Source organism: Mustela putorius, unplaced genomic scaffold, assembly GCF_011764305.1.
Source record: "Mustela putorius furo isolate JIRA1106 unplaced genomic scaffold, ASM1176430v1.1 tig00003853_pilon_pilon_pilon, whole genome shotgun sequence".
NCBI classification, from domain to species: Eukaryota; Metazoa; Chordata; class Mammalia; order Carnivora; family Mustelidae; genus Mustela; species Mustela putorius.
This window is the reverse complement of record NW_025422005.1, coordinates 79432918-79457038: the sequence shown is the minus strand read 5'-3', so window position 1 is coordinate 79457038 and position 24121 is coordinate 79432918. Positions and strand designations below refer to the sequence as shown.

Sequence of the window (24121 nt, the reverse complement as noted above, 5' to 3'; positions counted from 1 at the left end):
ATCCCAATGGATCCAGCACCTATGGCCTATTTAATAAGAACCCATGACCAAGGGCACCTGGGTGGCTCAGTGGGTTAAAGCCTCTTGCCTTCGGCTCAGGTCATGATCCCAGGGTCCTGGATTGAGCCCTGCATCAGGCTCTCTGCTCAGAAGGGGGTCTGCTTCTCCCTCTCTCTCTCTTTCTGCCTCTCTGCCTACTTGTGATCTCTCTCTCTGTGTCAAATAAATAAAATCTTTAAAAAAAAAAAAAAAAAGAATCCATGACCAAAATAGGGATCATTAGGAGACCAAATAGCCCGAGAATCAGTTTTCCTTTAAGACATGTTTATGCTTTTGAGTTTGAGAAGTGACCATGAAGTATATGTCAACCAACAATGCCAGTGTTCTTCAGTAGGATTACCCTGTCCCCATAAATTGTAAACTGTCATAAACAATGAATTATTTATAATAGTTTATGTCCCCAAACAACAATTAATCAGCTAAAATAAGGTTATGATAATAATGCCATGCTTCCTTGCATTCTGATACACTTGATAAACTAGGAAGGGTGGATTCGTAGTTATTACTCAGTTATTAAACAAACGCTTTTTAAGAGCCCAGAATATAAAAGTCGCTGTGCTCGATGGTAAAAAGAACAGTACATAACCTACCTTACTGAGGCCAAAATGCTTAGTCTTGTACCCATGGAACTGTTACCCAAGACACATCATCCTTCGTATGCATCAGGGCAGATGAGTGATCGAGAGGAAGGTCTAGTAGGTTAGCAGCATTTGAGTGACGCTGCACAAATATCTAGAGGGACTGACATCCACCTCAGCATACAAGGTCGCCAGAGCCATAGCAGAGCTTCCTGGGTCCAACGGCAGAAGACATGGATGGATTCCCCATTGTTTTCCCTCTGATCAGTATCCTCATGGTAGAGCAGGTAAGAAGGGAATATCTCCCATGTGGAGGGGCAGTCAGTTTTCCAGAGCTGCAAGGAAAGATATTTTATTGTAGAGGGGAACAACCCTTGGTCATAGAGAGAGCATGGAGGTAAATTATAACTAACACAGAAAGGGGAAGAGTTGAGGGTCCTGACCCTAGCAGCTCCCACTTGTTCTGGAAATTTCCACAGGGAAGTGCTGCTTCTCAAGTCTTGGTGCCCTCCTGGGGATCTCTTTGAAGAAGGAGGCAGCCTTTCCATTACTGAGTAAATACTAGTTCCAGAGGCCTTTGTGGGCAGGTTGTGATCTCCACAAGGGGCTAAATCCACCTTTGGCTTCAGCAGGTAAATGGGAGGGAAAGGAGCAGGGAGCATCCATGTCTACAGGAGTTGGACCCAGGAAGCTGTGACACAGGTCTGATGACTCACTTCACCACACAGACATTTGGACCTCTACAGACTAATACCAGACTATTTTTTTCTGGGAACTATCACAGGTTTTTTCCTCCTAGTGTTAAACATGCACACAGGTTCTATAGTATGGGCCTATCATCCTCAATATTTTTGATGAATCTCTTCCTTATTTTGGAATTGCCTTAGACCCAGCTACTAACAGGCCCGTGCCGGGCTACCCTGCATGTCACCTAGGTTTGGAGATGGCTACATTGTCACGATGAAGATCAGATCCCCAAAGGAAGACTTGCTTCCCGACCTGAATCCGGTGGAACAGTTTTTCCAGGGGAACTTCCCAGGCAGCGTGCAGCGGGAGCGCCACTACAACATGCTCCAGTTCCAGGTCTCCTCCTCCTCCCTGGCCCGCATCTTCCGGCTGCTCATCTCCCACAAGGACAGCCTGCTCATCGAGGAGTACTCCGTCACGCAGACCACGCTGGACCAGGCAGGTTGCCCGCCGGCCCCGTGTGTGTGGCAGGGGGCTGCACACAGTCTGGGCTGGAAGCCACATGAGTGCTGGCGCCACACGCCTTATTTTTCATGCTCTGGTGCCTCCATCCATTAGGGTAAAGCTTGGCAGATCCAAAATTGTTTTCCAACAATATTTTAGTCATCAGCAAATTTCATTGACTTTACATCATCCTTCCCCACTATACTATGATCTTTTTTCATTCTTCCTGGTTGGTGGTAGTGGCTCTTTTTTTTTTTCCTTTTCAGATCAATGTTATCGATGCTTAATTTTCATACAATCAAATGCACCCATTCATTTCAGTTCAGGGATTTTTGAAAAGCCTGTGTGCCATGAATCGGGGTATTTAATGTGATCACTTTTTTTTCTTATTATGGCAAAGTATATATAACATAAATAACTATTCTTAAGTGTACAATTCAGTGGCATTGAGTATAGTCACATATTGTGAAATGGATCACCATCTCCAGAAATTTTTATCTTCCCAAACTGAAACTGTATATCCATTAGACAAGAATTCCCCATTAACCACCTCCTCCAGGCCCTGGTAACTACTGTCCTACTTTCTATTGACTACTACACATACCTTATGTAAGTGGAATCATATAGTATTTGTCCTTTTGTGTCTAGCTTATTTCCCTTAACATAATGTCCTCCGTTCATTGACGTTGTAGCATGTGTCAGAATATTCTTATAAAGGCTGAGTCATATTCCACTATATGTATATACCATGTTTGTTTATCCATTCGCCCATTTGGACATTTGAGTTGTTTCTGGGGGGTTACTGTTGTTGCCATTTGGTTTGTTTTGAATAAACATCCTTAAGGCAGCTTAATAAAGCAGTGGGAATAGGCAAGTCTCCATATACCCTCTGAGGAGCTGGCTCACCAGTACCTTTTTGCCAGCAGGTGAAGGCTGGAGCAGGAATCATAGCCATAGCGCACATTGAATAAAGAACAGAAAAGAGGGGAGATTGGACTCCTCTTCTGTTTTTGCTTTTTTGTTTTCAGTTTCTTTAGAGGGTTAGGAGGATGCTGCTAGCTGAGAATCTACCTGGAGTCCTCTGAATCTTCCCATGGGAATTCCTTTGACTCAGCGCAGAATTCTAAGAAACGAGCCTATCCTGGGCATGGGTGGCTAGGCTTTGTGGGTGGGCCACTCTCCCCTCCTGCAGGACAGAGCTGCTCTAGCAGGGCCATACATTAACTGTAGAATACAGACAGAAAGTGGGTGGGTGGATGGGTCAAGGATACCATTTTTCTGGGAACATCTACCTACTCTTGCTCTCCTACTTTTGTCTCCAGGTATTTGTGAATTTTGCTAAACAGCAGACTGAAATTCATGACCTCCCTTTGCACCCCCGAGCCGCCGGAGCCAGCCGACAAGCCAAGGTACTCCTGCTCCTCTTTCACAGTCCACTCTCTGAGGCAGATCCTCAGCTCAGGGACTGGTACGCTGGGTCTGAGGGACCCCAAGGTCCAGATATGCCTCCCACAGAGAGTCCCCCCCCATACCACATCCCCACCACATTCCTGCTGCTCCCCACCACTTCTGTGCTGAGGGACTGTTCAGTCAGTAGTTGTGGAGGTTCCTTTTATAATCAAGAAGCTATCTAGGTGGTGTGGGACAGCATTTTTGAGAACTTTCCCACATGCTTTTCTTATAGTGAAAAGACTTGGTTTTGGAAATATGAAGCAGGGGGGGCCCTGGGTGGCTCAGTGGGTTAAAGCCTCTGCCTTTGGCTCAGGTCGTGATCCCAGGGTCCTGGGATGGAGCCCCGCATCAGTCTCTCTGCTCGGCGGGGAGCTTGCTTCCCTTCCTGCCTCTCTGCCTACTTGTGATCTCTGTCTGTCAAATAAATAAATAAAGTATTTTTTTAAAAAGAGATTTAGAAATATGAAGCAGGGAAAATAAGAGAGAGTATTACAATGTTTGGGTTGTTAGGATACTTGACATTTATGTTTTTGGCTGTATATTTGAGTTTAAAGGAAGGAGATTAACTGGCACTTCATTTCAATGGTGGACATATTTGGTTAGAGAAAAGATTATTGTCTGTTTTAGGAAGAGAACTTATTTTTCTGTATAAAAATATCAAGGGGTGCCTTGCTGACTCAGTTGGTGGAGCATTCTATTCTTGATCGTGGGGTTGTGAGTTCAAGCCCCACACTGGGTATAGAGATTACTTTAAAAATTAATTGATTTTTAAAAATCTCAAGGTGGTGAAGGAAGAAGCAATAAGAAATGTGTATCCTGGCCTGTGATAACTCTTGGGATAGGTGCTTCCAAGATCCATCCCTGGCATTGTGCTCCATGTAAGGAGCATGTCTACCCCACCCCAGTTCCCCAGACAGAGAGCACTAGAGAAAGCACTGGAAGAAGCACTGTCTAAGCACCTTGGCTTATACCAGGGAATTTTTTTAAAAATTTGTAAGTAGGCTTCAGGACCAATGTGGGTTTGAATTCATGACCCTGAGATTGAGGGTCACATGCTCTACTGACTGAACCAGCCAGGTGCCAAAGCTTGGGATTTTAAGGGGACAGATTAATTCAGCTATTCTGTCCAAAATTGCATAGAGAATAAAATCAAGGCATTTCTCCAATAAGCATTAATGTACAAAATCTTATTTCCTAGCAAATTCTCATTCCTTCCACCAGTTTCTTTTTTTTTTCTCAGTTTCAATGTTTCACCCCATTTTAGTTTTTAAATAAGTTTGAGACCTGTTAAGTATTTGACTCCTATTTTTTATCCAATGAAAGAACTAAACACGTATGGGCTTTTTGTGCACTTCTTAAAATTGTATATCCTTATTTCTGCACTTACTACCTAAGAAGTTTTAAGTGATCTCTTATCTACACTTGATATTATTAAATCACCCAATTTCACATTTAGACATTTCTAAACCAAAGAATTCATAGGACAAGTTTTCAGTTTCAACACATATAGGTATACATGCCATATGGTGATTTGTTCCAGAATGAAGTTATAATAAAGGACTCTACTCCTAGATTCTAGATGACATCAGTTATATAGAATAATAGATGCTGTATTTATACTCAGGGTAGATACTTATATTCTTCTAGTAAGTCTGGAAAAGTTTAAAATAATCTATTTGGAATAATGGAATTCAAATTCTATTTTTGAAGCATAAAGACAACATTGGAACTTTGCCCAAAAGAGGTAGATGATAATGATTGTAAATAGAATTTATGAAATGTAGATACAGTAAACATCCTGAAATTATCTACTTCCGAAAAACATGATGGACAGACTTTTGGCCAGTGCTAATTTGTCTTACTGTATCGATTCAGGTTTTATTAAAACTCTGTTGTCTCTTCAAGGGTGAACCTAAGTGTTACATAGAATAGTGAAGCCTTATTCAGGATACTATTTACTCATGCATCACCCCGTACTAGCTGCACTGCTTTGACAATGCAGAACCTAAAGTATCTTTTCCAAATAGCTTAGCAAAAGGTATCTTCCTTTATATATAGCAGTGAGACTTGTTTTGTATAATTGCTCCATAGTATAATCACATTTGAAAACTTAATTGTACTCTACTATTTTAGATATGTTCCTTTACAGCTGAACCTCCCACCAGTTTCTTAATTGCAAAAAACCTCACAAATCTTACCTCACAAATCTTCAACATTGGTTGAAACACTCCTTTTCAAGGCCATGCTTGCAATGAATTTTTCCCCTTCCTCTTGACTAGTAGAGATCTAAAATTTACTTGGCAAGGTTAACCTTGTATCCCATCTCCCTAGAGGACCCAGAAATGCCTAAGCAAAGGCACCTGTCCAGAGAATGATAGTTCTGCTAAGATTTTCTAGGCACTCTTCCTCATTTGCAAATCTGATACTTAGTGTTTAGACCTCTAGAAAATTATTCTTTGAAAGCCATTTGCAGTTATGAGCCTCTTTTATAACTCACTGGGTAGCAGAAGTGTTTCCTAGAACTAACAGTGGTCTCCCCACCCAAACCTGGTATATTCTCTCTCAGAGGGCTAACACCAAGTCATCTCTGGTCCAGGTGAGGGGCACTGATGGCCTGTGATCTGCAGCATTTAATTCCAAACTTTTCCCCCTTATTGGATGTGACCAATTTTCTATGTTGTTTGTCACATTTTAGTATAAAAATATTACAATAGAAAACCTACTGCAACACCTTTATTAAATTGGTATATTTTTACAATAAATTTGTGATTCAAACTCTAACTCTGACTTAATGACATACTACCTTTACAAAGATTAGAGAGAATTCTCTTGTATAATGTTGTATGTAAATAAATGTCATGAAACAGATAGTAATTACAGTCTTGTTTACATTATACCATTTTAAAATAGTTTCCCCTAATGTCTCTTACAAACAAGAAAAAGGTTGTTTCTCTCAGTAATTTATAGAAAACATTCACAGCCTGCCTCCAAATACATGTGACAGTGCAGTTACAGGAAGTTCAGCCTCTGGTGGCTTTCCAACCCCACTCGTGAATGAGGGCTACCACCGGCATTTCATTATCTAGAGAGCAGTGTGTCTGGTTAGCAAGAATGCTTTGAATTCTTGACGGACTCAGAACTGGAAAATATCCTTTGGATGAGGTTTGTGGAACATCACAATCTTTTATGGAAACGAGTGAGGGTCAAGGTTTCAATAGATAACTAGGTGATAAATGATCAGTCAACTTAGAAACATCTTAAATGGGCTTATAAATTAGTAACCATCATGTTTGTTTTCCAGAAGCAGGAACAACTCAGATAAGTTTCTGGCCCTTAGCCTTTTTTTTGACTGCAATTTTATTATTTTTTAAGATTTTATTTACTTATTTGAAAGAAAGAGAGAGAGAGAGCGGGTCAGAGGGAGAATCAGACTCCCCATTGGGGCTGGGAGCCTGATGTGGGACTCGATCCCAGGACTCCAGGCTCGTGACCTGAGCCAAAGGCAGTCACTTAACCAACTGAGCCACCCAGGTGCCCCTGCAATTTTATTTTTTAATTGAAGTGTCATTAACATGCTGTATTATATTAGTTTCAAGTATACAGCATAAATTATTGTAAAAATGTAGTGATCTGGCAATTATATGCATTACCAAATGCTCACCATAGTCACCATACAACATTGTTACAACATTACTGACTATATTTTTTATGTTATACTTCTCATCCCTATGATTTATTTATTTTACAACTGGAAGTTTGTATGTCTTTATCTCCTTTACCCATTTCATCCACCCTCCCACCCCTCCCCCTCTGGCAACCACCAGGTTATTCTCCGAATTTATGAGTCTGTTTCTAGCTTGTTTATATGTTTTGATTTTTAGATTCCACATATAAATGAAATCACATGGTATTTGTCTTTTTGTCTGACTTACTTCACTTAGCATAATACCCTCTGTGTCCATCCACGTTGTCTTGAATGGCAGAATTTCATTCTTTGATGACTGAACAATATTGCATTGTATATATGTGTCACATCTTTTTTTCTTTAGTTTTTTTATTTGGGTATAGTTGACACACAATGTTACATTAGTTTTAGGTGTACAATATAATGATTCAGCTTCCCTATACGTTATGCTATGCTCACCACAGTACACCACGTCTTTATCCATTATCTATCAGTGGACACTTGGGTTGCTTCTATACCTCAGCTATTGTAAATAATGCTGCAAAAAAAAAAAAAAAGAATGCATGTATCCCTTTAAATTAGTGCTTTTGTTTTCTTTGGGTAAATACCCAGAAGTAGAATTACTGGATCAAATGATATTCCTGTTTTCTACAGTGTTTTCCAGAGTGGTTGCACCAATTTCTATTCCCCTAGAACAGTGCACGAGGGTTCCATTTTCCCCATATCCTCACCAACACTTATTGTTTCTTGTCTTTTTGATACTATCCATTTTGACTAGTGTGAGGTGATATCTCATCGTGGGTTCAGTTTGCATTTCCCTCATGATTAGTGATATTGAGCATTTTTCATGTTTCTGTTAGCCATTTCTTTGGAAAAATATCTATTCAGGTACTCTGCATATTTTTAATTTATTAATTTATTTTAATCCATTATTATTATTATTATTATTATTAAGTAGGCTTCATGCCTACTATGGAGCCCAATGTGGTGCTTAAATTCACAACACTGAGATCAAGACCTCAAATGAGACCAAGGGTTGGAGTTTAACCTACTGAGCCACCCAGGCACCCTCCGGTCTGTTTTTGAATGGGATTTTTTTGTTTTTTTGGTGTTGAGCCTGATCCTTATGTATTGTTAAAGAGTTTTCATGTATAATTTATAGCCTTATCAATTCATTTCTGAAGTACCTGCAGTCTTGCCTGGGATCTTTGCCCCACCTCAAAGCATGTTCTTAGCCCTTAATACTAGGTTAATTGTCTTCTCAAGAGCTTGTGTGATTTTTAAGCTAGATAATTGATAAACCACATTTTGTCTGGATGTAGGCAGACCTACATTTAACAGCCCCCTGCTGACACTCCTCCCATCCCCCACAACTGGTACAGGAATTCAGCCTTCTAACTGGAGACCTTGTCTCTCTAGTTAGAAAGGTGTCCCCTTCTTCAGGAGCTGGATATAATGCTTGAGTTTTGATCTGGAGCCTGCTGTCCTAAACCCTAGCTCCAATTTCTCCCACCCTTCCATGCCCTCATCAGATTTTTGTGCTTCCCAGGAGCCACCTCTTTGGAAACTACACAAAGGGAATTCTGTACCTCATGAATGGCCTAAATTATGACTTCTTGGCTTATAAGACAGGAAGAGCATGGTAACATTTTTAAGCTAAAAAACAAACCAAAAGATACCATGACAGCCTTTGGGAACTGTACGGAGAGCATAGAGTCCCTCAAAGAGGCAAGCATGTGCACACAGATGGCATGAGCTTTTATAATGTCTACACCTAAGAGGTCATCTGGTCCAAGCTTTTCACAGACAAGGAAACAAGCATTGCTCGTAACCTTGGTGATCTGACAGAATCCCAGGATGCTCCACTGAGCTTCCTTCAGCAATTGACGGCTGTTTAACTTTAAAAATTTAAAAGCTGATATGCCATCTCTTCACAAAACCAAGATGACAAGAGTCCATCTGATCTCCTTCCACAGGTCTGATCGCCATACCACTCATTCCCTATTGCTGGAGAGAAACTCTGGACAGCTGGGAAGGCAGGAGACTTTGCCATATGGTCATCTGATTGGACCGGCTCAGCCACAGAAACAAACCCAAGCAGGCCATACCGCAAACTCTGAAGGGGACTCTTTCCAAGAGCAACCACAGCTGACCTCCTCACCTGAAACACCTGATGAGGAAACTGACCCAGCCAAATGAATGCAAAAACCCTTCTAATCCAGCCCATCCTACTAGTAGCTCTAACTCCATATCACACTCACTTGCAGTGGATCTGCTGTCCTCTGTGTGTGTGTGTATGTGTGTGTGTGTGTGTGTGTGTGTTATTTTTAAAGAGAAAATAAAGTACAAATGTACTTATCACAGACTGTTTGAATCCCCTCATCTCCCTGGTGTGCCCCATCTGGTATTTAGACATCCCTTTGTGTGGGTGTAGCTTCCTGTCATGGCGTGAGCTTCTGTGAGCACTGCTACCACAGAAGTGCTAGTCATGGCAAGGTTCTGCAATGCTGGGGTGGTTGTGAATGGCTTGGTCCTGATGTTCCATGTCAAGTCTGCTTTGTAGGGTTTAAAGAAAACGCCCAACTGGCAATACACATAAACATTATCCATTGTCAAAGGGTATTAGCCAAATCTAGGTTTCATGACTGTTTGCCCAGCTTATTTGAGTGCCTACCTCATAGATATAATTAGGACAGGAGACAAAGAGGCAAGAACAAGTGAGCGTGGATGCTTGGTTGGACATGAGATCCAACTTGTCTCTGTAACTGTTTACAGATGTCATATAATACTGTGCCATTTCCACGGTGCTGATGTGTGCATCTTCTGCAGGGGTGTCAGGGAGTAGTGGCTCATGAGACATCTAATTATTTGCAGAAAAGCTCACGAAGAATCAGAACATAATCGTTTTAAACCAAACCATTTTGGGGGCGCCTGTGTGAGGGAGGAGGACATAAGCACTCGTTCGTGGTGGGCTGTGGTTGTTTTTGGAAGGCTTCTAGGACTGGAAAGAGTCAGGTATGGGGGAAATTCCACACTGCCTCGGGAAGGGAAGCTCACTTTAGCTGTCTGTCTCTACCATACCTGAGCGCTCCATTGGCAATGTCTGTGTCATTTTTAACATTTTCCCCAGCTCCTGACACACAAGAAACACTCAACAACTAATTGCCAAACTGAACACTCTAAAAACCCAGCAAAGAAAAGTATATGGAAAAGAAGTAGGTCCAGGAACATGAAACCTCAAAAAGCTAAAGACAGCAGCAAAGGATGGGTAGAGCAACAGGGATGCTGTGTTTTTGGTTTTTTTTTTTAAATACCAATCACAAAACACAAGCAGGAAAAAAAATCAAGGAGGAGGAGGCATGTCCACACTTCATTTGGGTTTGAGGAGAATTCACGTTGGCAGTGTAGCTCAAGTCTCCTGAGAATGTGTTACTCTATTGAAACGTCTCCCAGTCTGGTTGAATAAGGGAGATTTACCAAGAAGAAGAAGAGAAAATGGAGAGTCAGTTCAGAAAACAAGACCACTCAGGAGATATTCCAGGAATATGACTTGTCAGATCTTCTCAGGTTCCAATTCTTTGGGGAGTTCAAGACTTTGGAATAGTGGGAATCTAAAAAGAATCTCTTTCACTGTGAGTAAAGGACTCATGGAAAGCTTCATTTGTGCCTGCTATGATGACTCTTCTAAAGAGACAGTAAGGGGAAAGTGGGGGCAGACTTCAAGCTTTGGATTTGAAAGATTCTTTGTGACACACTGGGTTCCTTCCCAGAGACCAGTAAAGACAGAGTTCTATCCCAGCAGGGCTGCAAAGCTTAAATAGAAAAGAAGATGTTCCCTAGAAATATGACAGTGTCACGTGGGTGGGACAGCTGTTTCAGGCACCGGAAAGACTTAGCCCACAGGCCTCAAGCTATGTGAGACTTGGTTTCCTCAATGTGGTAATTCAGTGCCTCAGCATATCCTGAGATAATAGTTTATGACTCCTGATGTTCACAGGGCAGAATTACAACATTTCGTCCAAGGTGGTTGTCAAGTTGGGGAAAGCTTAGTACTAGAAGTTTCAGATTCATAGAACCACAGGTTTGTAGAACTACAGAATACCTCCGTGCACAAAAACTAAGCCCTATCTAATTGTTCTGTTTTGTACTGTTTTATTGGAAAAGGAAACCAAATCCAAAAGATTAAATTACTTGGCTGGCCCTGCAGCTTTCCCCATAGGCCCCACTCTGGTCCTTTTCCAGTTAGTTCACTCCCATGTCTAATGAGACAAAGTCTGCTTATAGGGCCTGTGTGGACTTCTTTCCTGGGTCATAGGTAATCCTTGATCATGTGTGCTCATGTCTGTACATGGCACATGAGGCCTCTTAGGAAAGCAAGAAAGGGAGGTGAGCCATGGGGCAGCTGGCTCTGTGGCAGCATAGCCCAATGCGGAGCTCCATGGAAACCAAGTCAGAATTTGAATCTGCATCATCATGAACATCACTATTTAGTAGTTTGTTAGCTTCACTGATATTCTTAAAGAATTGAGATATATATATGGCATGGGGTATCCTAAAATGTCCTCTCCTTGGAGCCTTTCCCAAAGCTCACCATGACACACACTCCGCTTTCTGGGCTGGTGCCTGCGATTAGGGTTCCCATCTTGTGGGACTTTGCCTAAACTCTTGATCTTGTACATTTGTAACATTCGTAAGGAATCACAGCTTACTATCACCATAGTCTTGGGTCATGGTGAGTTTCAGGAAGCACGTTTCATCTTCAAAGCCCAGCACAGAAAGCACCTGGTCAGACAGCATTCGGGGCACCCAGCTGAGTAGCTGTGCTCTGTTTGTTTTCCATCAGAGCCTGGCATTCTGTTTGTTCTTGAATGACACTGACTGCTGCCAGAGAAGCAAAGGGGTAACAGAGAAGAGAAAGAGGAAAGTGGGGGCAGAAGAGGAACAGAAAAAATTTACTGGTCCTTTTTCTGGGAATTAAGTTGCAGAGAAGATACAGCCTCTATCTCCATGGTGTTAACATTCTCAAGCAGGGATCAGCACACTTGCTGTAAAGATAGTTGACATTTTCCACTTTACATGTCAGACAGTCTTATACAAGTTGAAACCCTCAGCTTGGCCATTGTGGCACAGAAACTGCCCTAGACAGGACCTAACAGAATGGCTGAGGCTGTTTTGGCCACAGGCCAAATTCCATTCCCGTGAGTAAGCAGAGTTAGGGTTAGAGGCATGGCAAAAGCAGCTCCGGACACCTATTAGGGACCCCAAACCCCTGTCGCCCTTCCCCCCGCAAACTGAGCAAAGATAATTCTTAGGATGGAGAATGGGGATCATTTTTTAGCTCAGGAACTATCATCTTAGATCTCCAGTCTTGACTGATGCTCCAAAATACAAGATAGTCCTTATCGCTAACAACCAACAGCAGCCAGCCCACAGGAAGGTGTCGCTGCATTTGGCTTCTCACCTGCTTCACATCCACTGCATCTCATGCAATAAGATATCAATTCCTGCATAAAGCAGCATCTAAGGGACCGGCTCCAAATATCCACGTTCGTCTCCTCAGCTGAGGAGGAAGCTCTACAGAAACAAAATTGCATGGTCAACCGATTGACGACTTTTTAAATTTGAGCTCTCAGGCAAAAATTTAAGGGAAGAGCCAGGAAATGTGCACATATTTCTAGTTCCCTCTTTGGTGCAAGTTTCCCTTTCTTGGAGTACCCCGTGCTATTTACCACTATAAAGCTAAAAGCCTTGAGAACTACAGAATGCTAAGCAATTATAAGTTAACTTTATACTTGTTTAAAATTTTAATTATCATCACTTGCTGAGATTCTGACCTGATGTGTTTTCCTCTACTTATAGGCATGACTTTTCTCCCCATCCTGAGGCTCAAAATCTCAGAGTCACCCTCCTCCTCCTCCTCCTTCACACTCTGCATTTGGCCAGATGCCAAGATGCAGCATTCAACGTCACTATGTAATTCCCGGTTGTCCCTCTTATTTTGCTTTTATCACTGTCCCTTCTCCGCTACCTTTACTACCTTTCACCTGGGTGATGTTCCAGCTTCTAACTGAGCTGGACTGTCTTCTCTCCCACCCATTGATTTTGTACTCTGCTTCCTAAAATTGAGCTCTTGAATTGTTCAGTAATCATTACTGAGCAGCTATTTTGAAACAGGCACTGTGCTAATTACTGGGAAATAAGAAGAGAGCTTCAGCACCCCTCTCGTTGGGAAGTTGTCTCAGAAATAGATCAGTTCAGTGCAGTAGGGAAAGAGTGCCATAGACTGAATGTTTATTTCCCCTCAAACTTCATGAGATGAAATCTAACCCCCAATGAGATGGTATTTGGAGGTAGTGGGGCCTTTGGGAAGTGATTAGATCATGAAGGTAGAACCCTCATGAATGGGATTAGTGCCCTTATAAAAGAGACCCTGGAGAGCACCCCCTGCCCTTCCTGCATTGTATGGTTACAGGAAAAAGGCAGCAGTCTGTGAACCAGGAAGTGGGCCTTCACCAGACACCATATCTGCCAGCACCTTGATCTTGGACTTCTAGCCTCTAAACTGTGAGAAATAAATCTCTGCTGTTGATAAGCTACCCTAGTCTATGGTAAGCAATGGGAGCAGTCTGAATAGACTGAGACAGAGGGAAGAGAGAAAGAGAGAGAGGATATGAATGAATGACTTATAGGAGCCCAGAGAAAGCCCATTCAGTCCTGACAGGCAGAAAGTAGAAAGGAATAGGGAATTCTTCCCAAAACGATCACTCACCTACTGAAATTTTCAGTGATTTTCATACCCCTCAGAGTACGGTTCAAAAACCTTCACCTTGGCATTAATAGCCTTTCATTTATCCCCCGTTTACCCTTTCAGCTTTATTTCCTGTCAGTCCCCATTATGTATGTATAATCCAGCCAAACCAAATCCCTCCAAGGTCTTCATTTTCCTATCTCCGTTTGTTTAATCATTCTCTTCCCTCCTAGTATCCAGATATAAGGAACTCCTAGGATCCAATAAGAAAAGACAAACAGCCCAAAGGAAGAATGAACAAGGAATATGAATAGGCACTTCACAGAAGAGGAAACTCAAATTGTCACTAAACATATGAAAAGATGCTTAATCTCACTAGGAATCAAGGAAATAGAAACCCACAAAACAGGATGCTACTCCACACCTATCAGGATGGCAAAAATTAGAAAGTCACATAATACTGCTTTAAGTTGGCTTGGGCTGCTATAATGTAGTAGCATACACTGGGTAGGTTATGACCAACAGAAACATATTTCTCACAGTTCCAGAGACAAAGCCAGGGGGCCAACCGGATTGGGCTCCAGAGAGAGCAGCCTTCTGAGTTACAGATTGCCGACTCTTTGTTGGATCCTCACAGGCAAAAAGAGAATGATCTAGCTTTCTAGTCCCCTCTCACAAGGGCACTCATCTCTTTCATAAGGGCTCCACCCTCGTGCATAATTACCTCCCAAAGACCCCTACCTCCTAATACCATGCCTGCCACTGGAGATTAGATTTCAGTGTATGAATGTTAGGGGAACACAAACATTCAGTCCATAAAAAAATATCAAATCCAGCAAAGTATGGGTTATGGGAAAACTCTCGCAGGCCACCCTATGTTCAGAGATTGGCTGGAGGACATACAGGATTCACCATATAGTTGTAGTCATGGCTAAGGTTTATTGTGGCAATGTAATTTCATTTTCTTTTTCCATAATAACAGGGTCATGGCGTGTGGGATTGCCCAGGGAGGGACTGCATTCCTCAAGACTTGTAATAAGGTGTGGTCTTGTCACTGAGTTCACTCTGGCAGAATGAAGCAGAAGGGATCGTGTGCACCATTGGAACGGGAATGCCCCTCCATGCTCTCTTCCCTGATCTGCTGTCTGGGCTTGGTCTTGTGCCAACCCAGCTTCAACAATGGAAACACTCTCAAGGACTCAGGGTGATAGAGCTACAAAACAGAAGGACTCTGGGTTCCTGAGTATGTGTATGTGTAGCAGGGAGCGTTGGGCAGGAGCAGAGCTGCCCAGCAATGCAGGACACATTCCCCACAAAGTATGAGGTGGCCCAAACTAGTTCATGTCTTGGTTTTAGTGGCCTAGCTTGGTTGACTTAAGTAATGTGATAGAAATATCATTTTTGATTCACCCAACAGCCAAAAATGAGTCCTTCTAGACTCCAGCCAAGAAGCCAGTGCTGTAGCAGGCCCCCAGGCCCTGTGCATTGGCAGCAAGAGGCCCTGGATCAACCACAAAGGAGTTTGCTTAGAGACGTAAACTGCTCTCCAGCAGCTGCTTGGGTTTGCTCTCCACAGAGCAAGCCAGGAAACCCCAGCTCAGAAGCATAGACATCCTCAGGAGAACCCAGAACCCTTCCTGCAAGCCTGGGGTGGGGGACCATGAGCTCAGCAGCCAGCTCCACACTAACCATTTGGAACTTTTTTCCTAGGAGACACAGTAAGCAAGATCACTGGACCCGAAAACCAGCTGGGCGGTATCAGATGGACCAGGGAGAGAGGTTGTTTATCAAGCAGGATCCAAATTCCATAGGATTATCTTGGCCCCAAAAAGGCTACATACAGCTCCCAAGGCATGTGAGCCCAAAATCCAACCAGCTACTCACCAGGTAACATCTAGGGATCAAAGATCAGTTGTTACATAGCACACACACACACACACACCACTTTTCTTTGACAAAAGACCTTGGCTTTTATAACCACATTCCACTTGAATTTGCACCGGTGTGTTTTTTATGTTTAGTAACTACCAATAATGAATGTCTATTTTTGATGTTCTGTTAAAAAAAAACAAAACAGACCTGCGATCTGAAGGTGCTCAGGCAGAGGGAAACTAGAGTATGTGACCCTGGACCTTGCAGAAAGGAATGTGGAATTTGCCCAAAGATGCAGCTGTGAAGATATTTTCGATGGTTAGCATTTTCAACAATTTTTCAACCTGTCCCTAAGAAACAGGCTGGACTCTGCATTAGAGCCAGTTAAAAAGAGAAGATTTAAGGAACTTGCTCAAGGCCAGAGAGAGCCAGAATTGGGCTCAAGTCTTGATGGCCCCCAGCCCGTCTTCAGCCCACACCCACACCTTCTGCCCTTTTAATTAAAAAGAAGAGCAGGGAAACAGATGGGTATCAAGCAAAGGCCAAAACTGCATGTGGACGCTTGTCAGACCCTCTACTCAAAAGGAGTAGATTTCTATAATTATCCGAAATTGCTGGAAGGAAGGAAAGAAGGGAGAAAAGAAGGGGATAGGCTGCGGTGCTTAAAACACTTACAAGAAGCAGGGTTTGGAAATTGAGACAGGAGGCGAGGTGGAGACAGGATTTGAAAGAGTGGTGTAACTGTGAGCAGAGAGACCAGGTGGCCAAGGTCATGCACCTAGAGGGGCAGGGAGCATCAGGCCCAGGATGAAGCCAGCGCACACTGGGACAGTAGCGCCTCACGACACTCCCCAACAGCATGGTTCCACGGCAAATCTGATGAACAAACCCTGTTTTATTCAAGCATGGCAGATACTGGCCCAACTAGAAACAAAGAGACAAAAAGATTTAAGCTAGTTTAAGAAGCGTTAAGCCCAAAACGAGACCTTCGTTGCCAAACTGCATCACAGAAGCCTGCCACACTGTCCCCAGAGCTCCTGGAGGGTAGTGCTTGCCCTACATTTTCCAGACTCCTCACAGTTCTTGTCTGGCTCCTAACTCTTCATGATGGTGATGTTCATGGTCCCTTCCACAGTTGCCGCCTTTGGAACTTAGTGGCATTACTTGTTCTTAGTAGTGCCAACCCTTGGTTTGTCTGCCAATGCTGAGCCAGACCTCTGACTTCTTTCTCCTTGATAGTCCTAGGGTAGGACCTCTATCTTAGTTTTAGCCTCTGGGTTCCCAACTCCCAGCTATAGCCTACCCTCCACCACTGCAGTACCCTGCCAGTCCGACCCTAGACCTCTAACATGGTTTTGCCCAGTTAGGACAGGACCACAGTGGGACTTATGGTTGTACCTCCATTTGTAATTTGTTGTATATATTATGCCTAACAATCTCTACTAAAGTGCACATGGTTAGTCTTACTGCCTTAGCTTCTTCTGCATCAATCCCTTCATTGTCCTTAAGAGAATTTAAACAAGTACTAGAGTTCTTAAACTTTAGTGTACATAAGAAGCTGTGGGGGAGGGAGGTCTGGGTGACTCAGTCAGTTGGGCGTCTGCCTTGGGCTCAGGTCATGATCCTGGGGTCCTAGCCTCAAGCCCCGTGTTGGGTTCTCTGCTCAGTAGGGAGTCTGCTTCTCCCTCTCCCTCTGCTCCTTCACCTGTGCCGCCCACTCTCTCTCTCTCTCTCTCTCTCAAATAAATAAATAAACAAATAAAATATTTTTTAAAAGAAAGAATCTGTGGGGGAGTTTGTTTTAAGTGTGGTTTAACTGTGGTTTCCGAATAATGCATGCAGTAATTGAGATTCAGCACGTCAGGGAGTGGACCCAGGAATCTGCATTTTAATAATCACTGCCTGTGCTGGGTGAGTTTGTTGAAGAGGACAATTAGGCAACACTTTTCTAAATACAGTGGTAGGAGATGTAGAGCCATGGAGGGGTGGCGTGATCAGATTTGTTTCAGAGAAGTCACTCTGGCAGAAAGTACTCCGTCTGTGCTCACTCAGCAAAGCCCCCTAATCCTTTGGTAATCCCCCAGCAACCTCCTGCTGTCCATGGGTTGTACAGCTCAGAGTTGGCTCTGAAAGTACTGACAAGAGAGGCCACTGGGACGGTCATGCCTGAGTACTCCTGAACTATTTTCCTTGTGACATCTGTAGTCCCAAACCCAGGCAACAAGGAGTGCTGGCTGTGAAAACAGGAAAGCCTTGGGACCCCAGCCCAGGTCCATGGATGGGCTTCCTCTGGGTTCTAGAGATACAGGTTCTGCTGGGACCTGGCACCTGGAGTAGATCCATGTCTAGTTTACTCAGGGCTCCTGGAGCTCTGGACAGGACAGAACCTGTGCTCATTTGGTTCACAAAGGCCCAGGGGGAATTTGGGTGCAGGCCAGGTCAGCTATTTACCTGAAATGCCAATTATATCATTTCAGAGAATGGAACCCACCCTGATTATTGTAGCCTCATTTCCTGCAGCGAGTGGTGATGAATGCACTGATAAATATTTTGTGGTGGCTACAAAAATGGCATTCTGACCAAGAGCCTTCCCGCTCATTCCTTGGAACTGTCTAATGGATGGAGCTGGATTTCTGCACAAATTGCCTTCTCATTATCCAGTGATTCTGAGCCTGGTAAGAAACCCGAGCTGACTGATGCTGGCTGACAGCATGGAGGCCTAGGTAATATTCCCATTACCTCAGAGCTTGCTGCCCCCAGGCACCCCAGGACGAACCTTCAGAGCCCAGCACCAATCCCATCTTCCCTGCCTCTCCCATAGCAAAGCAGCATCTCCCCACAAGCTGCACAAATTGCCATCAGTAACATTTCCTTTCATAGTTACCACCTCAGAGGGCAAGAGGCTTCTTTTTTCTGACTCCCTACACCCAGCACAGCCATTTAGAGAGACAGATCTGAAACAACCACAAGGCCTCTGTCTGGCTCATCTTCAGCCCCTGAGCCAACGTCCTAACAGCTCAGCTCTGCAGCGACCCAGACACCGGCCTCTAGACCAAGACATCTGTTTCCTAAACACTCCTAGGTTTGGGGGGGGGGGGCTGGGGGTTTTATTTTTGGCTTACGCTTAACTGGATTGCCTTATCACTGGTTGAATCCTGACTGGCAGTTGCTGAGACTAAAAGCCTCATTGACATTGGTGGAACACTACTAAAGATCTAGAGAAGAAAACAGAAAAATAATCATGTTCACTTGCCTTAAACAGGCAGTAGGAGATGATTCCATTTAAAGGAGCTATAGGTCACAGGGTGCCTGGGTGGCTCAGTGGGTTAAGCTGTTGCCTTTGGCTCAGGTCATGGTCTAGAGAGGAGGGTCCCATGGGATTGAGCCCCACATCGGGCTCTCTGCTCAGCAGGGAGCCTGCTTCTTCCTCTCTCTCTCTGCCTGACTCTCTGCCTACTTGTGATCTCTGTCTGTCAAATAAATTAATTACTTAATTAATCAAATAAATAAAATAAAGGAGCTATAGGTCCCTAACTAAAATATTCTGGCTTTCTGTGTCAACTTGTCAGTCAGTTTCTAGGCCATAAACATTTAAACATCATTTGTGTGTGACCTAATGACATCTGTGAGTGTGTAGTCAATACCTAAAAAAATCTAAGAAACATCAACCTGATATTGTCAATCAGAAGGTAAGTTTCACTATAGATATCAAAAATATTTATCATTAACGATGAGTCTGTAGAGAGTCAAGCGTTTGTAAACAACTTTCAATACCATGATTAAGAGATGGCTATCAAAGACACTATTCTACTCTAAAGAACTAAATGAATAATGGGTCATTGCAGTTCATTAATGTGAGGAGCTAAATAGTTGGCCTTAGTGAGACCTGGTCAAGTGCCCTATGTCTTGGTATAGAGACCAAGAGGTCAGAACAATCCAGTGATGATGGTCTCTCTGCTGTCTGATGCCTGGGGACAGGGGTTTTTGACTTACGCAGATGATGGACACTGTTACCACCTACTGTGATGTGGAATAAAGACCTCTGAAGGGGTCCTGGGTGGCTCAGTGGGTTAAGCTTCTGCCTTCGGCTCAGGTCATGATCTCAGGGTCCTGGTGTCGAGCCCTGCATTGGGCTTTCTGCTCAGCAGGGAGCCTGCTTCCCCCCAGTCCCCCCGCCCCCCCGCCTACTTAGGATCTCTCTGCCAAATAAATAAAATCTTAAAAAAAAAAAAAAAAAGACACCTGAAGCCTCAGGAGAACTTTAAGATTTAGGATTCAGAATTAGTTTAATTAAAATAAAACTTAAAGTAGTTCTTCAGAATGCAGTCTTCAAATGCAGTCTTTTATAGTTATTTTGCCAAAAATAAGGACGTATGTGTCAGATACGTTCACACACACAAAATTCATTCCATGTCATTTAATTGTAGGTATTATTATCCCAAATTCTATAAGAGGATTGGCCTGAGGCTCAGAGAGACTCAAGATCATATAACTGGTAAGTCACGGAGTTGGTATTCCCAGATCTGTCTGCTCCAATTTCCATATTCTTTCCGCTGTACTTCCTATCACACCACACCTATGGTACCTAGGTTTCCTCCTTTATCCAGAAGGTATAGTTGCTTCTTTATCTTCTGGTCAAAAGTTTCCAGCTGGTGTAAACCAAAATTATGAAAAAAAAAAAAAAAAATCTCTACATATTGGTCATATGTGTCCTACTGGCCTGTATGTCCCTAGCATGTTTATACCAGTGCCATTAAGAGCAAAACTAAAGGTCAGGGGGCCCTACTGCCACACCTCTATCCTTCCCAAGTGCCTCAGCTCAGGGACACTACTCAGAAGCACACAACAAGCTTTCAGACACCCGAAGACGAAAGTGAGTTTCAGGAGAGCACTAGTTGCTCCTGCCACACGAACGGCTGCTCTGCCTTTCATCTAACAGCCATATGAAAGGCTTTATGAGCACCTGACTGCTTCCTCTTAGAGACTGTCTATCAGACAGGTTGGGCCGAGCCCTTCCCATTTCAAACTGTCCTATCTGCTTATAAACTCCAATTGCCCCAAACTGCAATAATTGTATGGCAAAGGCTGTCACCCCATGGTGGACAGAGAAGGCTGAAGAGACATAATAGGAATGACAGGAACACTAATGTTTCTCAAGTTCCCATGATGAGCCAGAAGCTTTCAAAATAATCCTGTGAAGTAGTTCTTCTAACCCTGCATTTTAGGTGAGGCCACCCAAACTCCAGGAGACAGAATTATCTACCAAGCTCCTAAAGCTAATGAGAGGCAGGGATAAGATTTAAACATAAGTCTGTCTCTCTTAACACCCACAGGTTTAGAAGGATGTGTTCAGTGGAAGAATCACTGTAGACCATGAGGACTGTGTTTCAGAGGGGGCCAGGACTTTCCTGCCCACAATGCCTAGCCCTACCTTGCTGGGGTAGGTGTGAGTTCTGAGCAGCTCTGAGACCTAGCCCTACCTTGCTGGGGTAGGTGTGAGTTCTGAGCAGCTCTGAGACCTAAAATCCTTGATGCCTCCTGGCTAACCTCATCGATGAGGGTACCTTATTCTATTCTTTCTTTTTTTTTTTTTTTTTTTTTTTAAGGGTGAGAGAGGGCAAGAGAGAGAATTGAGGGAGGGAGAGAGGGAGAGAGAGAATCTTAAGCAGACCCCACATCCAGAGTGGAGACCAACGCAGGGCTCAGTTTCATGACTCTGAGATCACGACCTGAGCTGAAATCAAGAGCTGGACATTTAAACAACTGAGCTATCCAGGCACCACTACATTATTCTATTCCATTTAATGGTTGTCTCTTTAATGGTTTTGTAGTTATCTTATTTCATTTCATTTAACATAATTTACTCTTCTTCACATAGTGATGAAGGCATTCCTATTCATAACATACTCCTTTCTGACCGTAGCTAAATTTATGCTGATGAGGTGACTAGTGGTGGGGCCCTAACTCAGGATGTGGGAGAGCCAGTCATCAGAGGGAGGGGAGATTAAATCTGGGGTGGGAAGAGAGGCTGAAAATTGAGTTTAATCACTAATTGCCATGATTTCATCAACCATACTTATACAGTGAAACTCCATATAAAAACTCTAAACAACAGAGCTTGGGGAGCTTCTACCTCTTACACATAATCACATGCTGGGAGCATGGTGTGCCCCTATTCCACCAGGACAAAAACTCCTACACTGGAAACCTTTCTGGACCTCATCCTAGGTACCTCTTCATCTGGTCCAGTTATATTCTTTACAATAAACTGTGATCATAAAAATAAGTTCCTGAGTTATGTGTGTTGTTCTAGCAAATTATCAAACCTGAGGGGGTGGGAGGATCATGGGAATTCCCAGTTTTGTAGTCACCTGGGCAGAAAAGCCAGTAGCCTGGAGACCCCACTTACACTTGGCATCTAAACTGGGGCAGTCTTATTGAGCTTTTAATCTGTTCAGTCAGCACTAACTTCCAACAGTTAGTATCAAAATTGAGCTGAACTGTTGGACACCCAGTTGGTATTGGATAATTAGTTGTTGGTGGAAAATGACACACTTATGTTCCTAGAAAAATGCCTGGCACATAGTAGGCACTCAACAAATATTTGCTGAATAAATGAATGAAGGGATGTCATTTCCTCTACTTAGAACTGCCATTAAAAAAAAAAATGCCATTAAAGTTCTCTTTTGGCCATCATTTTCTTAGGTGTCTGTATTTCCTTCCTAATGGCAACAAGTTCCAGGTACAGAGAGGTACCATCATTGATGAAGTTAGCCAAGAGTCACTGAGGACCTTACGATTTTAGAACAGCTCAGAACTCATAGTTACTTGCCCACCCCACCAGGGGAGGGCTGGACACTGTGAGCAGAAGAGTCCTGGCCCCCTCTGAAATGCAGTCCTCATGGTCTACAGTGAATCTTCAGCTTGCCCCCACATGCAACAACATGAACACATCCAAACTTCTGAAGCCTAAACTAACATCACACAGAAAATACTGACTCTAAAGATACAAAGTTTGAGAGTCATTCTCAGCAGGAAGCAGATGGAATCACAAGCTGGCCAAGAGCACACTCTTCTATGTTTTCATCAAACAAGCTTCTCCCTCACAGGCCATCCAAGAGCCAGCTGAGTCTCTTGGCCTATCTCATTTTATCTTTTAGCTTCTACACCCAACTCTTTAGGGAATTTTAAAGATTTTGTTTGTTTGTTTGTTTGTTTGTTTGAGAGAGAGAGAGAGCATGAGAGGAGGGGAGAAGCAAAGCAGCAGAGGGTGGGGGGAGAGAGAATCTGAAGCAGACTCCATTCTGAGCATGGAGCCCAGTTCAGGGCTCAATCTCACAACCGTGAGAACATGACCTGAGCAGAAACCAGGAGCTGGAGGCTTAAAAGACTGAGCCACCCAGGTGCCCCCGAGGAATTTTAAAGAAATTCCACTTATCACACAATATTCACCAGAACAGTTTCCAGATAGGTGAAAGTATTTAATTTAAATATACAACTCCTACATTATTATAAAAGAATAGAATTGAATCTTGCAGTGGAAGAATCCTTAACATAGAGGTAATAAAGGAAAAATTAGGTAGATTAGACTAAACTTTGAAACGTCTTAAGGACAAAGGATAAGACTAACAATGTTAAAGATAAACTGATACAAATATTTTCAATGTAGATTAATGGTGATAATATGTAAAGGCTAATAATATACAATGCTGATAATATGTAAAGAATTGCTGCAAGTTAATATAAACCCTTTGAAGACAAAGGATAAGAAAGAAGAGACTTTTCTTTGTGAGGGTGGGCCGGGGCAGGAAAAAAGGTAAGGAACAATGAAAAAGAAGAGCATCTCCCCTTTCATTTGATGCCCAGACTAAGTTTGAGGACCTTACTGGAAGGCTTAGCAGCAGAAATTAATGGGACCATTCAGGAGAGATGTCGAGACTCAGGATTGGAGCAAAGCTGCCTTGGAGTCCCTGGTGACAAAGGGTGGTTGGCACATTGTGAGCAGATGCCCTCTTCACCTCATCAGCTTAAAACTTGGTGTCCCAACTCTGCCAATCAAGGATTGGAAGCTTTGGAGATATGCAACCCATGGCATGGACTTTGGTGTCTGGCTTCTGTGAACTTCTTGAAGCTTTTGAGAGCAGTGGATATAGAAGAAACACAGTAGAGAGGACAGAGAAGTTGCTGTGTGGAGGGACAACTGACTGGTTTATGGACCCAGGTGAGGCACCCTTTTGGGGACTTCAGAAGGATCTGGAGGACAGTTTAAGGAGCCAGAGAGCCTGTTTTTGCATGGGACCCTGCAATAGAAAATGTCTGGGTGTTCACAGATATATGCATTCCTCTTAAATTCTGGAAGGATAATGGCTTTCTTAGGGAAATGGGACTATAAGAGGAGGCAGGAAAGCCCACCTTCTATTGTATACACTTCTGGGATGTTTAATTTTTTTGTAAGGAACATACATTACTTTTTTTTTTTAAGATTTTATTTATTTATTTGACAGAGATCACAAGTAGGCAGAGAGGCAGGCAGAG

General features: G+C 43.2%; 1 protein-coding gene across 1 annotated transcript in view; it reads left to right on the top strand.

Moving 5' to 3' along the window:
* Positions 1-9317, top strand: part of ABCA4 (ATP binding cassette subfamily A member 4) — a 123591-nt gene extending 114274 nt beyond the window's left edge. Inside the window, exons 48-50 of the mRNA XM_004752571.3 lie at positions 1574-1823; positions 3152-3238; positions 8943-9317. Coding sequence (XP_004752628.2) covers positions 1574-1823; positions 3152-3238; positions 8943-8948 — 343 coding nt within the window. The 3' untranslated portion in view covers positions 8949-9317. The remainder of the gene's footprint in view (positions 1-1573; positions 1824-3151; positions 3239-8942) is intronic.
* The last annotated feature ends 14804 nt before the right edge of the window (positions 9318-24121 follow it).